At 42.3% G+C, this 13,612-nt stretch overlaps 1 protein-coding gene across 1 annotated transcript in view; it reads right to left on the bottom strand.

Annotated features, from left to right (window-relative positions):
• Positions 1-13,612, bottom strand: part of SQLE (squalene epoxidase) — a 29,033-nt gene extending 15,421 nt beyond the window's left edge. Inside the window, exons 1-4 of the mRNA XM_032223095.1 lie at positions 13,325-13,612; positions 6,510-6,762; positions 2,658-2,838; positions 269-365 (exon numbers count right to left, since the gene is read on the bottom strand). Coding sequence (XP_032078986.1) covers positions 269-365; positions 2,658-2,838; positions 6,510-6,762; positions 13,325-13,609 — 816 coding nt within the window. The 5' untranslated portion in view covers positions 13,610-13,612. The remainder of the gene's footprint in view (positions 1-268; positions 366-2,657; positions 2,839-6,509; positions 6,763-13,324) is intronic.

The raw sequence follows: 13,612 nt of genomic DNA, 5'->3' as shown, positions 1-13,612 counted from the left end.
ACCATGCCTCATTCTCACATGGCCTCCACAGCTTCTAAAAATCATGCTCAAAATCATGCTCAATCATGCTCATGGGATCTACCTTCCAGAACAGTTATCGTTGGCTGCTGGTGGATGCTGGCGTCACCCAAAAGGTTGTGGCGTGTCACCTTTGACATGCATGTTATAGGTTCACCATCACTGTAATAATCTATCTGATTAAGAATTGTTTAAAACTGATATAGTATCCTAGGACAATGGAATAACCAGAATTGCTGAAAAATCTCACCTTTGTATCACCAGTTTCTTTATCTTTGTATACGATTCCAGCTACACATTCCTCTTCTTCAAGCAATTGTACCACTGTCCCCTCAATAAATTTTGCACTGGGGAAAAAGCAGATTTTTTTAAAATGCATAGGTGGTATACATTTTATTGTGTTGGAACTGAAATGGGCACCTCTCTTTGGAAATGTTGCAAGTTGGAAAGTATTTCTTCTCTCTTTCCTTTTTAGTCTATCCTGAAGACTAAACCTTCTTGAAACAGACAAAATAATCTAGTCTGGGTGCCGGGTTGGTATAATGGCTAAGTTGCTAGACTAGGAACAGGGAAATCTAGTTCACTATGTACCACAAAAATTCATTCGTTCTCTCTCTGTGACCCTCTTTTTCTACGTGCGTGATTTTTATTTTCCTATAAAGTACTTCATAATTAATCAACCATGCAATTATATTCAATCTTAGACAAAGCAGTTGTTATATGGAAAACTGGACTTCTGAAGTTGAAAATAAAAGGAAGAGGATGTTAAAATGTCAACCGCAAAAGAAAATAGTTTAAGAAAAATCTGAGGAAAGGGAGAGTAACTATGTGCTGTCAGGTTGGTGTTGTGGCCCAGCAGGAGCCGTTGGAGCTGCCAACAGACTCCGAGCAAGGGGCTCTGGACGATGTGGAGGACCCTGGGCAGGGTTCAGATTCCTAGCAGGGACCAGAGAGACTGGTTGGCCACCAGGAGGCGCCTGAAGCATGGAGCAGTGGTGAAAGCCAAAGGGAGTTTGTCCCTGATGTCAGGCCCTGGAGCAGTGGTGAAGAATCAGGCCCTGGAGCAGTGGGGAAGAGCAAAGGGAGTTGGTCCCGGACGCCAGGCAAAGTGCATGCATGCGTACTAGCGTCTGCGCGACGCTCCAGCTGCTCCTGGAGGATCGCGCAGGCGCTGTATGCGTCCTGCGCATGCGTGGAAGCGCAGAACTCGTCAAAACCGGGTAAGGACCACGGGCGGGCGCGCCCTTCGCCGTTCCCGGAAGTTACTTACTTCCGGGTTCGCCAACCAACCGGTTCGCAGGGACCGCCGCGAACCAGTTGAAACCCACCCCTGCACTGCAGGAATCCACTGCAGTTGGGAGGGCAGTCACATGAACCCAGGAAAAGACACAACTGCTTTAAGGGGCTTCTGACAGATGGAATGCACAAATCCAACTGTACTCCGAATCCATTTTCTGGATAACTTACGTATGTCAAACAAGACATAAGGATTTATTTTACTTTAAATTTAGACAATTTATTCTTTGTTTTCAGATTGTCAATATGCCAAAAATGGCAAATTAGGCTTCAACAGGAGTAACCTGTTTTGTCACACTAGTGACTCAAATGCAAATAAAAAGGTTTATGGATTAACTTCTAGGACAGTGATGGCGAACACCGAGTGCCCAAATTGGTGCGCATGTGCATGAGCATGCATGTGCGCACACAATGGAGCACCAGAAACCTGAACCTAAGCTGGCCAGCATACACATGCCTGGTTTTTTGGCCATTTTGGGCTGCTTTCTGGGCCATTTTCCAGGTTGAAAAACAGCCCAGAAAATGGTCTAAAAACGGTCCAGAAAAACGGCCTGTTTTTTGAACCAGAAGAGCAGCTGGTGCGCGTGACCACAGAGAGGTGATGGCTCTGCATGCCACCTCTGGCACGCGTGTCATAGGTTCGCTATCACAGTTCTAGGAGTTTCATTGACAGAACATATAAAAACCAATCCAACTGATGTTGAAAATGCTTCTTCTGGTTACTGTATTTTTTGGAGTATAAGATGCACCAAGGTTTTGAAGAGGCAAATTTAAAAAAAAAGTTTTTACACTCTGCAAACCTCCCCAAAACAGCCCGTTTTTCACAATAATGGGCTTTTTTTCACAAAAAGGGCATGAAGAGCTTTTAGGAAGCTTATAGAATGCTCCGGCGGTGTGGGGGTAAAAACAAGCAAAAAATGCCCCGTTTTTCGCAAAAACAGGCTCGTTTTTTGTCCCAAAAAGGGCATGGATAGCCTTTAGGAGGCTTATAGAGTGTCCTGGGGCGGGGGGGGGGATTGAGCAAAAAACGGGCCATTTTTGCTCATTTCTGCCCTCCCCAGCTCCCAGAAGCTCTTGAAAGCCTCCTAAAAGCTATGCATGGCCATTTTGGTGAAGGGAGCGGGGTTTCGGGAGGCCAAAAATGCTGTATTCAGTGTATAAGACACATCCAGATTTTCAGCCTCTTTTTTTAGGGAAAAAGGTGCGTCTTACATAACCCCCAAACTATTCTCAAATGCAACAAATAAAAGGAAAGCACATTTAAAATGGAGGCATCTAAAGAAGACCCTGTTAGGCATGTATCCTAACCTACTCATGCTGTCATTTTAGATCATTATACTTACTTGGGTTCTGAGATGGCCGCCCTTCGGAGACCCATGATGAAACGTCCATGATGAAATGCTTTCCCGTTCTGCACTCTGTGTTCTGCTGTGCAAGGGTAAGGGATCTCAACCTCTGACTTGTTTTCAAGGTTATGAACGATGTAGCCATTTATGGTATGAGCATCTATACCTTCCACAGCCTCTGCAAAATAAGTGAATAGAGAAAGGAGGAAGATTTAGGAGGAGCAAGCTATCTTAGAAACACGTATCTGCAGGGTACTTTTAAAATAGACAGCTATTTAAAGTTACAACCGCCAAAACATCTTAGGGAAGCATTTACGTGAGCGAGATTCGAACAGCTTGACACAATGGTCAGATATGGGAGATTCCATCCTATACCCTACAATGGACATCTCTGCATTTGCAGAGCGGCAGAGGTAGAAGACCTGGTTCACATTCTATTTCATTGTTGCCTATATAAGAGAGTGACAGACAGGTACCTTGGTCGATATACTAAACAAATGACACATTGGGATGCCCATATGAAAACAACTTACCTTTATGCACATACAGATAGTCCTCAACTTACAACCATAATTGAGCCTAGAATTATGGCCATAACTCATGCTGGTCATTAGGTGGGTCATCACATCACCATGCCTGATTTTATGGCCTTTATCGCCCACCAATGGTCAGTTTCTGGCTTTTTTTAAAAAAAAGTCATAATGTGCTATCACATGACTGCAGGACACTGCAAGTGGTCATAAATGTGGATCATAACTTTGAATGATCATTAAGCAACCAATGGTATGTCTACCTATACCTGTTGAGTATGAAGGTAGTTCCTTTGCCGATCCTTATTGTCTCTCTACTGACTCCATTTCAAATCATTGCACTTAACTTTCCTTCAGGGTAACAGGTGACAGAGTCAAATTTGCAGTTCCTCTTGGACTGTTTTGCAAAATTCCTCTAACACTTGTACAGCCAAAGACCACTTAAACTATGTCACTGGTACCCTGGGAGTAAGACAATATCTTGGGGAAATAGCATAGAAAAGATGCCAGGGAATGTTTACCTAGATATTTATATGTACAGGTAGTCCTCAACGTATGACCCCAATCGAGCCCAAAATTTCTGTTAAGTAAGACCTGGGAAAGATTGTGCATCGTGATGATCATTATCATTTGCACATTGAAAAAGAGCAGGACTGGCATCCTGTCAGTTTTGTTTTTGTTTTCGAATCCATTGTCATACTTTAATTCAACATTGATTATTTAGTCCCTGTTTAGCTGATTTCTTTTGTATTGCAGGAACTCCACGTACTCTTAACGGTGTTTGCGGATCAGGGGTGGGTTTCAGCCGGTACATACCGGTAGGGGCTTAATGGTTGGTGAAATTTAGCGTGCCTCCTAGTATTCATTCTTCCGGAGGCCCAGTACCAAAACGCTCCCTCCCCTGGCTTCAGTGCTGCTCTGGGCTCCTGAAAAGCCTCTCTCTGGCCCTTCCTCCTCTTTCACAAGCAGCTTGAAAACGGAGCTCTTCTCAAAGAGAAGGAAAGGGGGGGAATCCCATGCTGGATTGGGCTTCAGCGCTGCTCTGGCTCCTGAAAAGCCTCCCTCTGCCCTCTTCCTCCTCTTTCACAAGCAGCTTGAAAGCGGAACACTTCTCAAAGAGAAGGAAGGAAGGGAACTTATGACCACCAATTGAGCCCAAAATTTTGGTTGCTAAGCAAGGGCGTTGTTTCACCATATTTTCCAAGTTGGCCACACCCACCCGGTCACACAACCGCCAAACCACTCCCGCTCGGTCACATGACCACCAAGCCACTCCCACAAAACAGGCCACACCAACAGAATGGGTTCTAAAAAATTTTAAACCCACCACTGTTGCGGATGGTCTGTTTTCCAAGTTTCGAAAAAATCTCATCTCCAGCAAAGTGAAAATCCCCTCTCATTTTGTAGGATGCATTTTGAAGGTAAGTGGTCTCATTAAACACGAAGGAATATTATCATCAAATTGGAGTGCTGGTGGTTATAATTACAGTCTTTGACTTAAACAACCAGAGCTGAATCCAACATTTCTGTTGTTGAGTGAAACATTTGTGAAGTGAGTGTTGCCCCATTTTACAATCTTTCTTGCCGCAGTTGTTAAGTGAATCACTTAGGTGATAAGTTAGTACCGCGGTTGTTAAGTGAACCCAGCTTTCTGGTGGACTTTGCTTGTGAGAAGGTCGCCAAAGGAGAATCACATGACTTTGGGACACCGCAACCGCCATGAATAGGAACCAGTTGCCAAGCATCTGAATTTTGATCACATGATCATAGCTGTGCTGCAACAGCGTGATAGTGAAAAACGGTCATAAGTCACTTTTTTCAGTGCCGTTGCAACTTCGAACAATCACTTAATGAAGTGTTAAGTCAAGGACTACCTGTAACTGGTCCAAATGAGGGAGGAAAAGGATGAATAAACTGAGGGTGGGATAAAGAAGAATAAAATACCATTCGTTCAGGTTCATAATCACGCATTTTCCTTCCCTACATTAAAGGCAATATCCACATTCAATCCAATATTCTTCTCTTCTAGCTATAAAATTTCCCTGTCAAGCAGGTTTCTCTATCTTGGTTTTCCATCTTTTGATTTTTCTCTTTTTTTTCAATGTTAATTCTGAGCCATTAATTCAAGGCAAGTTAGGCTGTACAATTGTTGGTTCTTCACAGGATAATGGATACAGAGGAGGGGTTTTATTAGTGTTATTAGTTTTCTGGCTTTTGTAATAGAACAGTCCTCAGCTTACAACAGTTCATTTAGTGACTGCGAAACCAATTTCATTGTATAAATGATGTATAATGACAATAAAGGATATACCCGTGATGGCAACCTGTGGCACGCATGACATAGGTGACACGTGGAGCCATATTCGGTAGCATGCCAGCTGTCAGCTCCATGTGCACACCGGCCAGCTGATTTTTCACACTTCCGGAGGTCCAGGAGAAGCTGTTTTTGCCCTCCCCAGGCTTCAGAAGGCCTCCGGAAACTGGAGAGGGCGAAAAACAGCCCCAATGGGCCAAACAGGAAGTTTGTTCCCAAATTTCTGGTCGGCCCATTGGGCCGTTTTTCACCCTCCCCAGCCTCCGGAGGCCTTCCTGAAGACTGGGGAGGGCGAAAAACGGCCCTAACCGCCCAACCGGAAGTTTGGGAACGATCCGTTTCCAGCTTCCGGAGAGCCTCCGGGGGGGTGGAGGAAGCCATTTTCACCCTCCTCAGGCTTCAGGAAAGGCTCTGGAGCCTGGGGAAGGGTTGTGCACTCTTGTGCAGAGAGTCGCGCGCACATGCACAGGTGGGCGGGGAGGATTGAGTGGGCATGCGCCCATATGCTACAGCAAGCACACACGCAATTTTGGCACATCACATGTAAGAAAAAGGTTTGCCAACCCTGGGCTATACTATAAAGTGACAACACACTGAAAAATGGGTTTATGACCATTTTTCACACATATGACCACTCCTGAGGTCACATAGACAAAATTCAGACATTTGGCAATTGACTGTTGCAGTATGCTGGGGTCACGCGATCAACTTTTGCAACCTTCTGACAAGCAAAATTAATGGGGAAGCCGGATTCACTTAACAATCATGTTACTAACTTAACCACTGCAGGGATTCAGTTGTGACAAGAAAAGTTGAAATATGGGGCAAAACTCACTTAATCAATGTCTCACTTAGCAACAGAAATTTTGGGCTCAATTGTGGTCATAAGGCAAGGACTACCTGTAATTACAAGAATACAAGGTAGAGATGGAACCGCTGACAATCAGGCTGGTGAGTGAGCTTCAAAAACGGAAGACAGAAGTGTTTTTAGCAAAGGTAATGCACCTTGAAGGCCCAGGTCTTTTAGCGTGTTATAACCTCCTGGCTGTAAGAGTTCTCCAACAATCCTATCAGGTTCCTTCAGGTCCCGCTCAACGACCGTCACTTTCCTTCCATCCCGGGCCAGCACCGTGGCCAGAGCAGAGCCAAGTACACCGGCCCCCACAATGATGACTTCTGGATCAGGTTGAGCCGCGGCTGTCGAAGCTGAATCAGTCTCTGTTCTACTGTCAGATGAAGGAATGACTCCTCTTGTACCCTAAGTCCGAAAGAAGACAAATCAACGGCATTTAGGCTGGTACAATAACCATACAATAGGCAGATTTAGTGACACCCAATAGGCGTGCAGGTTAGGACACTGGGCTGACAATTGACAGGTTCCTGTTGTTCTGACCTAGGCTTCCCAAGAGCATGAAGCAAACTCTTTGTCCTGACAAAAACTCCTTTTATTAATTTACTGCTCATTCACATCCAGCAAAGTCTTTCAAGGGAAGATTTACAGTCACAGACTTTATCTGGCTTGGAGAGCTGACAGGCCAATATCTACAAAACCTGGCAAGGAGTCTTGGAGAGTCATGAACCAATTAAGCGAACTAATTGTCTCCTGCAAACTCCACTCCCCTTTCGCTCCTCTTTTATTCCCTATGGGAGGAGCCATTCATCATCCACCTGAGACCTTACTCCCAAGTTACTCCCTGTTCTTTAGCTGCTCCCTTCTTCTGGCAACCCTGCGCATGCGCACACTGGGAACATGCTCCAGCTGTTCGCCTGACTCACTGATCTCTGACTCTAAAGGCAGCTGATAACTGGCATTTGGTCCTGGCCCCATCTCTGCCTCCGACACAGATCCCTCATGAGAGCCTTCCCCAGACTCCAGGACTGACCCATGTTCCTCCCCAACCTCCTCACTGTCAGAATCTGCTGCCAGCTTGGCTGGCTGCTGGCGGGCCAGAAAACCTGGTTGCTGCCATAGGACAGGGTGACATCCCATCTCAAGGTCCACTTCCTGCCAACCCAGCGGTTCGAAAGCAGGTGACTGTGAGTAGATAGATGGGTACCACTAAGCCGGACAACTTAATGAGATCATAAAAGGAGCCCCCAACTGGGTATCCTGCAGGCGGCCGTTCAATCCTTTCACAATCCAGAAACACTTTGGTACTCCCAATACAATTGTAGTAGTATAGCAGAGGTAGTATTCAATATTCAACAGGTTCTGACCAGTTCTGGAGAACTGGTAGTGGAAATTTGAGTAGTTCAGAGAACTGGTAAATACCACCTGTGACTGGCCCCACCCCCATCTATTCTCTGTCTCCCAAGTCACAGCTGATCGGGAGGAAATGGGGATTTTGCAGTATCCTTTCCAGAGTTGGTATTCAGCAGGTTCTGACCAGTTCTGGAGAACTGGTAGCAGGAATGTTGAGTAGTCAGAGAACTGGTAAATACCACCTTTGACTGGCCCTGCCCCATCTATTCTCTGCCTCCTGAGTCCCAGCTGATCAGGAGGGGATGGGGATTTTGCAGTATCCTTCCCCTGCCACGCCCACCAAGCCACACCCACAGAACCTGTAGTAAAAGTTTTGAATCTCACCACTGTAGTATAGGTAGTACTGAACTTACAACAGTTTGTTTAGTGACCGTTCAAAGTTACAATGGCACTGAAAAAAGTGATCTATGACCGTTTTTCACACTTACGACCATTATAGGATCCCCATCATCGCATCATCAAAATTGAGACACTTGGCAACTGCTTATATTTATGATTGTTGCAATGTTCTGGGGTCATATGATCACCTTTTGTGACTGTCTGACAAGCAAAGTCAATGAGGAAACCAGATCACTTAACAACCGTGTCATTAATTTAACAACTACAATGATTCCCTTAACAACTAAGAAAGGTCATAAATTGGGGCAAAATTCATTTAACGAATGTTCTCAACAACATAAATTTTGGGGTTCAATTGTAGTTGTAAACTGAGGACTATCTGTGGTCAGACTCAGTTTAAAGCAATTGAAATTCTGTGTCACATTTAACAACTGAGCATGAGGGTATTTTGGACATAATACGTTTGGATAACCATAATATCTACCCCACAACCTAAGGGCTTATGTACCTGCATCAGATAAAAAAAGAGGCAAGTATCTAAAGGCAGCATATGTGGGACCGCATCACTGCACATATAAGGCCACTTTTGACATTTGAGTGCCAAGAAATGGAATGAAATCTGACAAAAACAGGAAGAAGTCTCTGATTTCAAGGGCCAGGAATTAGATTTTTCAGAACACCAGTACAGTAGCATAGTAAAATTCTTGGCAATTTCCCCTCTGTTTTCTGGCCTCTTCATATTTAGAAATTCTGCCCTTAGGTGGGTAGATTGTTTCAGATAATTCCAAATGCTATTTTGTCAGATATTTCTGTTTCGAAGTCTAGGTAAACTGGTTACATCAGAGTTCTAACGTATTACTTGACGTTATCTTGCAAATATTTCTTCCTATGAGACTCTATTTCCTGAAATAATTGCAGAGTTACATAAATAGTCCTTTGGGCTACTCCCATGCAAATAAGCAATGTTAGGCAGAGTGAAGGAAAGGAATAAGCAACAGTAAATCAAAGTAAGATAATAAAGATAATAAAAGGAGCTACAGCTGAAACTGGTTTATATTGCCATTTACTAAGCCTCTACTTTTTATCTAAGTTGCATAAACAGAGAGACAGAAGCAAGATCACGTGAAGTGTTAATACTACTTTATAATGCCTTGGTAAGGCCACACTTGGAATACTGCATTCAGTTTTGATCGCCACGATGTAGAAAAGATGTGGAGACTCTAGAAAGAGTGCAGAGAAGAGCAACAAAGATGATTAGGGGACTGGAGACTAAAACATATGAAGAACGGTTGCAGGAACTGGGTATGTCTACTTTAATAGAAAGAAGGACTAGAGGAGACATGATAGCAGTGTTCCAATATGTCAGGGGTTGCCACAAAGAAGAGGGAGTCAAGCTACTCTCCAAAGCACCTGAGGGCAGAACAAGGAGCAATGGGTGGAAACTAATCAAGGAGAGAAGCAACTCAGAACTGAGGAGAAATTTCCTGACAGTTAGAACAATTAATCAGTGGAACAGTTGCCTCCAGAAGTTGTGAATGCCCCAACACTGGAAGTCATTAAGAAGATGTTGGATAGCCATTTGTCTGAAACAGTATAGGGTTTCCTGCCTAGGCAGGGGATTGGACTATAAGACCTCCAAGGTCTCTTCCAACTCTGCTATTGTATTATTGTATTATCTTTAGCTTGCAAACCACTTTTGCTTCCATCAAAACCGTAAGCACCACTGTACACTGCCTCTTGTTTATTTTTCCCTAAGCCTCACCTTTCTCACGGATCTTAGCTTCACTCTGTTGTTCATCATCTGTGTACAGCTTGCAATCTCTCACTCCATTTTGTTGTCCCCGTGCAACTATCTTGCATTAATTTTCAAATTTGCACTTCTTATGCAACACACAACCTATCCCAGATGGCTGTAAATCATTCAGATTGTCAGACAACAACATGGCTTCACATGCATAGCAAAGTTCATGCATATACATGTTCCCAATCAGCACAGTTCCAACACCATAAGAATTCCTTAAACTTCAAAGGATAAATATATTAAATGCCACGGGAACATCATACATCCTTCTTTTCCTCCCATTTGCTAAGTGTTTCCTTCACTTTCAAGCACACTTCACTTCCATCATATAAACACATGATACCCAGCAATCAAATTCAAGCTTCTTTGCTTTATCCTACGTTTTCTAAATCAATATTTCCTAAACATTTTGCTTTACCTTTGCAAATGTAAACATTTACATTACCTTTGCTAAGACCATGGCAAGCAGGTTGGCATACATTCCTATGGAATGATTAAAAATAAAACGCACAAACACTTTCAAAAACATTTAATTAGAAGAGCGTTATTGCAAAACTGGCTCAAAATAAAAAATAAAAACCACTATGTGAAAATCCCAAATTGGCTATTGGCAACAGAAAGCACGATCAATCCAAATTTTATAGATATGAATAAAATGCAGATACAAAGACATAATTGACGGACAGGGAAATTTAAAAACAATTGAAGAATTGGCAAGACAAAACATGAAAGTTGACTGGCTAACCTACTTGCAAACCAAAACTAAACACAATAATGATACTAAAATATATGACATCGAAACAGAACCACACAAATTGAATAAAATAATTCATAGCTCAGATAGAAAAATGATAGGGAGAATATATAAATTTCTCCTGAAGCATAAAATAGAAGAGGAAATCGTGAAAGAACAAATGATAAAATGGGCACAAAACTTTGGCTATAATATTGAATTGAATAAATGGGAAAATATTTGGGAACAAACTTAAAAATGATACTATCAGTTGCATACAAGGAAAATCAGTACAAAATGTTTTACAGATGATACCTGGCACCAACAAGGTTAGCTAAAATCTCAACAAATACCTCCCCAAAATGCTGGAAATATGAATCAATACATGGAACATATTACCACTTATGGTGGACCTGTGAGGAGGCTAAAATTTTTTGGAAAAGTATCAAAAAGTGGCTAGAGGTAATAACAGGTGTTAAAATAGAATGGAAACCTGAAGTTTTTTTATTAGGAATAATGACTGTATGGGATAAATGGTATAGATGGATGGAGGGGAAAAAAAGGATCAATGAAGGAAGATAACAAAGTCCAAAAATAATAGTTAAGGAGAATTAACACATATATATGTATCCAAGTGGTTTAACGTTACTAGAGGTAATCAGCCAAAATAGCAGACAGAGGAGTAAGATAAGAGGGTTAAGAAGGGTGAAATATAAATGAAATATAATAGAAGGGGAAACAATATAAGGTGAGCGATATCGATTGGCAATTGCTATTAGAAGGAACAGGAAGCCCCTGTTCATCTTGTATTGTGTAAATGTGGTGTACGTCTAAGTTTTTTGTGTGTGTATTTTACATGTTTGTAAATAAAATTTAAAATTATTTAAAGAAAAAGTCTAGTCCAGCGGTTCTTAAATATTTTGGTCCCAGGACCCCTTTCCATTCTCAAAAATAATTGAGGCAAAGTGTTCTGGTTTACATGGGTTGTAGTTGTCGATATTTACATTAGAAATTTTAAAAAAAACCTTACAATATTTATTTGTTTGACTTTACAGATCTGTAGGGCTCTCCAGGATAAATATTGAGAAACCACTGTTCTAGTCTGTGGGCGGTTTTGTTGCTCTTACCGCAACAGTTCCACATTCCAGCTCTGCCAGATCTCTATCCTGAACATACAAGAATGTGGCCTTGTTCTGGGCATTGCCCAGCGTTGACTACCATGATTAAGTATGCTCCCACATGTACCTTTGAACAAGTGTTTGTCACCTCTGCTGGCCAAGACTTCTTCACTTAGAGATATTGTGACAGTACAGGTAATTCCCAACTTATGGTCATAATTGGGACCAGAATTCCTCTTGCTAAGCAAGACAAGTTATTAAGTAAGTTGTGGCCAATTTTATAACCTTTACACACAGTTGTTAAGCAAATCACTGGAGTTGTTAAGTGAATTGAGCAGTTGCTAAGCAAATCTAGTTTCCATTAACTTTCTCAGAAGCCAGCTGAGAAGGTCACAAATGGCGCTCCTGCGACTGAAACTGTCGTAAATACATGCCAGTTGCCAAGTGCCCAAACTTTGTGCCTTTGACTATGAGCCTGTTGCAACCCTCATAAAGGTAAGGACCAGTGTTGTAATTATGGTGGTTAAACGAGTGGTTATAAGTCAAGGACTACCTGTACATGGGACTTTCTGTTTCTCTAGCACTAACTAATTGGGCCAGCTTGCAATTCCCATCATCTATAACTAACAAACACAGTATATACTGAAAATTAGAAACCAAGAGACTGAGGAAAGGTTTATGTTAAATTAAATGATGTGGGAATCATTGTTTTTTCCATTCTTCTGCCTTCAAATACTGTATGTTGGGACAACTTCTAGAGTTCCCAGCAACAAATCTTTTTTTCCAAGAATAGTCATCCTAAGACTTAAGGTGATCTGGAAAAACCACATTGGGAAAAACTTGGCTAGACTTAGATCAGGGTATCAAACTTACGTCATCATGGCGGCATCACATGACGTACTGGGATTTTTCCCCCTTCGCTAAACCGGGCGGGGGCAGGGCCAATATGTGATGCATCCAGCCCGCTGGCTGCAAGTTTGACACCCAATTTAGATCCAAACTCTGGTGGGGTTCACACACAAACATACATGGTTTATGTAACCATAATTTACCGAACTGATACAATACAGGATATTGAATGATAATTGAAAACACACCAAGGTAAAATGTGATTACTTTGTGGCAAATTCAACCAAGGGGACTTACTTGCAAGTGAATTTAAATAGGTAGTCTAGTGGCTGCCTTGTGTGTATAACTGAAATTTCAAAAGAATGTGCCTGTTATTCCATAGTTGTAGCCCTCGGCCTACCAAGCTGAAATAATTGGCTGGGATCTGAAATTCTAGAATTATACAACTGAGACACATTCGGTAAATTCAAGGTAAAATTTCAAAGCTCAGTTTTATGTAAGTGAACATTTCTGTAGTAGTAAAGCCATGTTAAATCCAATGAGGTACCTTCAATTTTAATTTTGCGGTAAAGTTCATGAGAAGCCTTCTGGAACACAAATTTGTAAGAGTGTTTTCACAGCCATCCTATGTATTTTGTCCACCCCCCCCCCCAAATAAAAAAAAACAAACAAGGAAGACTATTCTCTTTCAAACTGTTCAACTAAAATAGAGCATACCTTCCTGGTCTTCGTCTGCAGTTTCTCCAAGGAATCCGTGTGGGATTTAGTCCAGAAAAAGCCAACGAATGGCAAGGCAGCAAGGAAATTGGAAAACATTCCACAATGAGGTTTCTGCTTGTTCTGTGGCTGGGGTCCCCACGATCGGTACCAATAAGAGAGCATCAAGCCGAGAGAAAAAAACACCATCGTGGAAATAAGCACCTCCTTGTTGGCATAACTTAGCAAATCTCCACATTTTTTGTAGACATAGATAAAAGAAGCAATGCCCAGAAAAGTCCACATTGT

The sequence above is a fragment of the Thamnophis elegans genome, chromosome 8 (genome assembly GCF_009769535.1).
Source record: "Thamnophis elegans isolate rThaEle1 chromosome 8, rThaEle1.pri, whole genome shotgun sequence".
Lineage (NCBI taxonomy): Eukaryota > Metazoa > Chordata > Lepidosauria > Squamata > Colubridae > Thamnophis > Thamnophis elegans.
The sequence above is the reverse complement of the archived record's forward strand: the minus strand, read 5'-3'. Positions and strand labels throughout refer to the sequence as shown.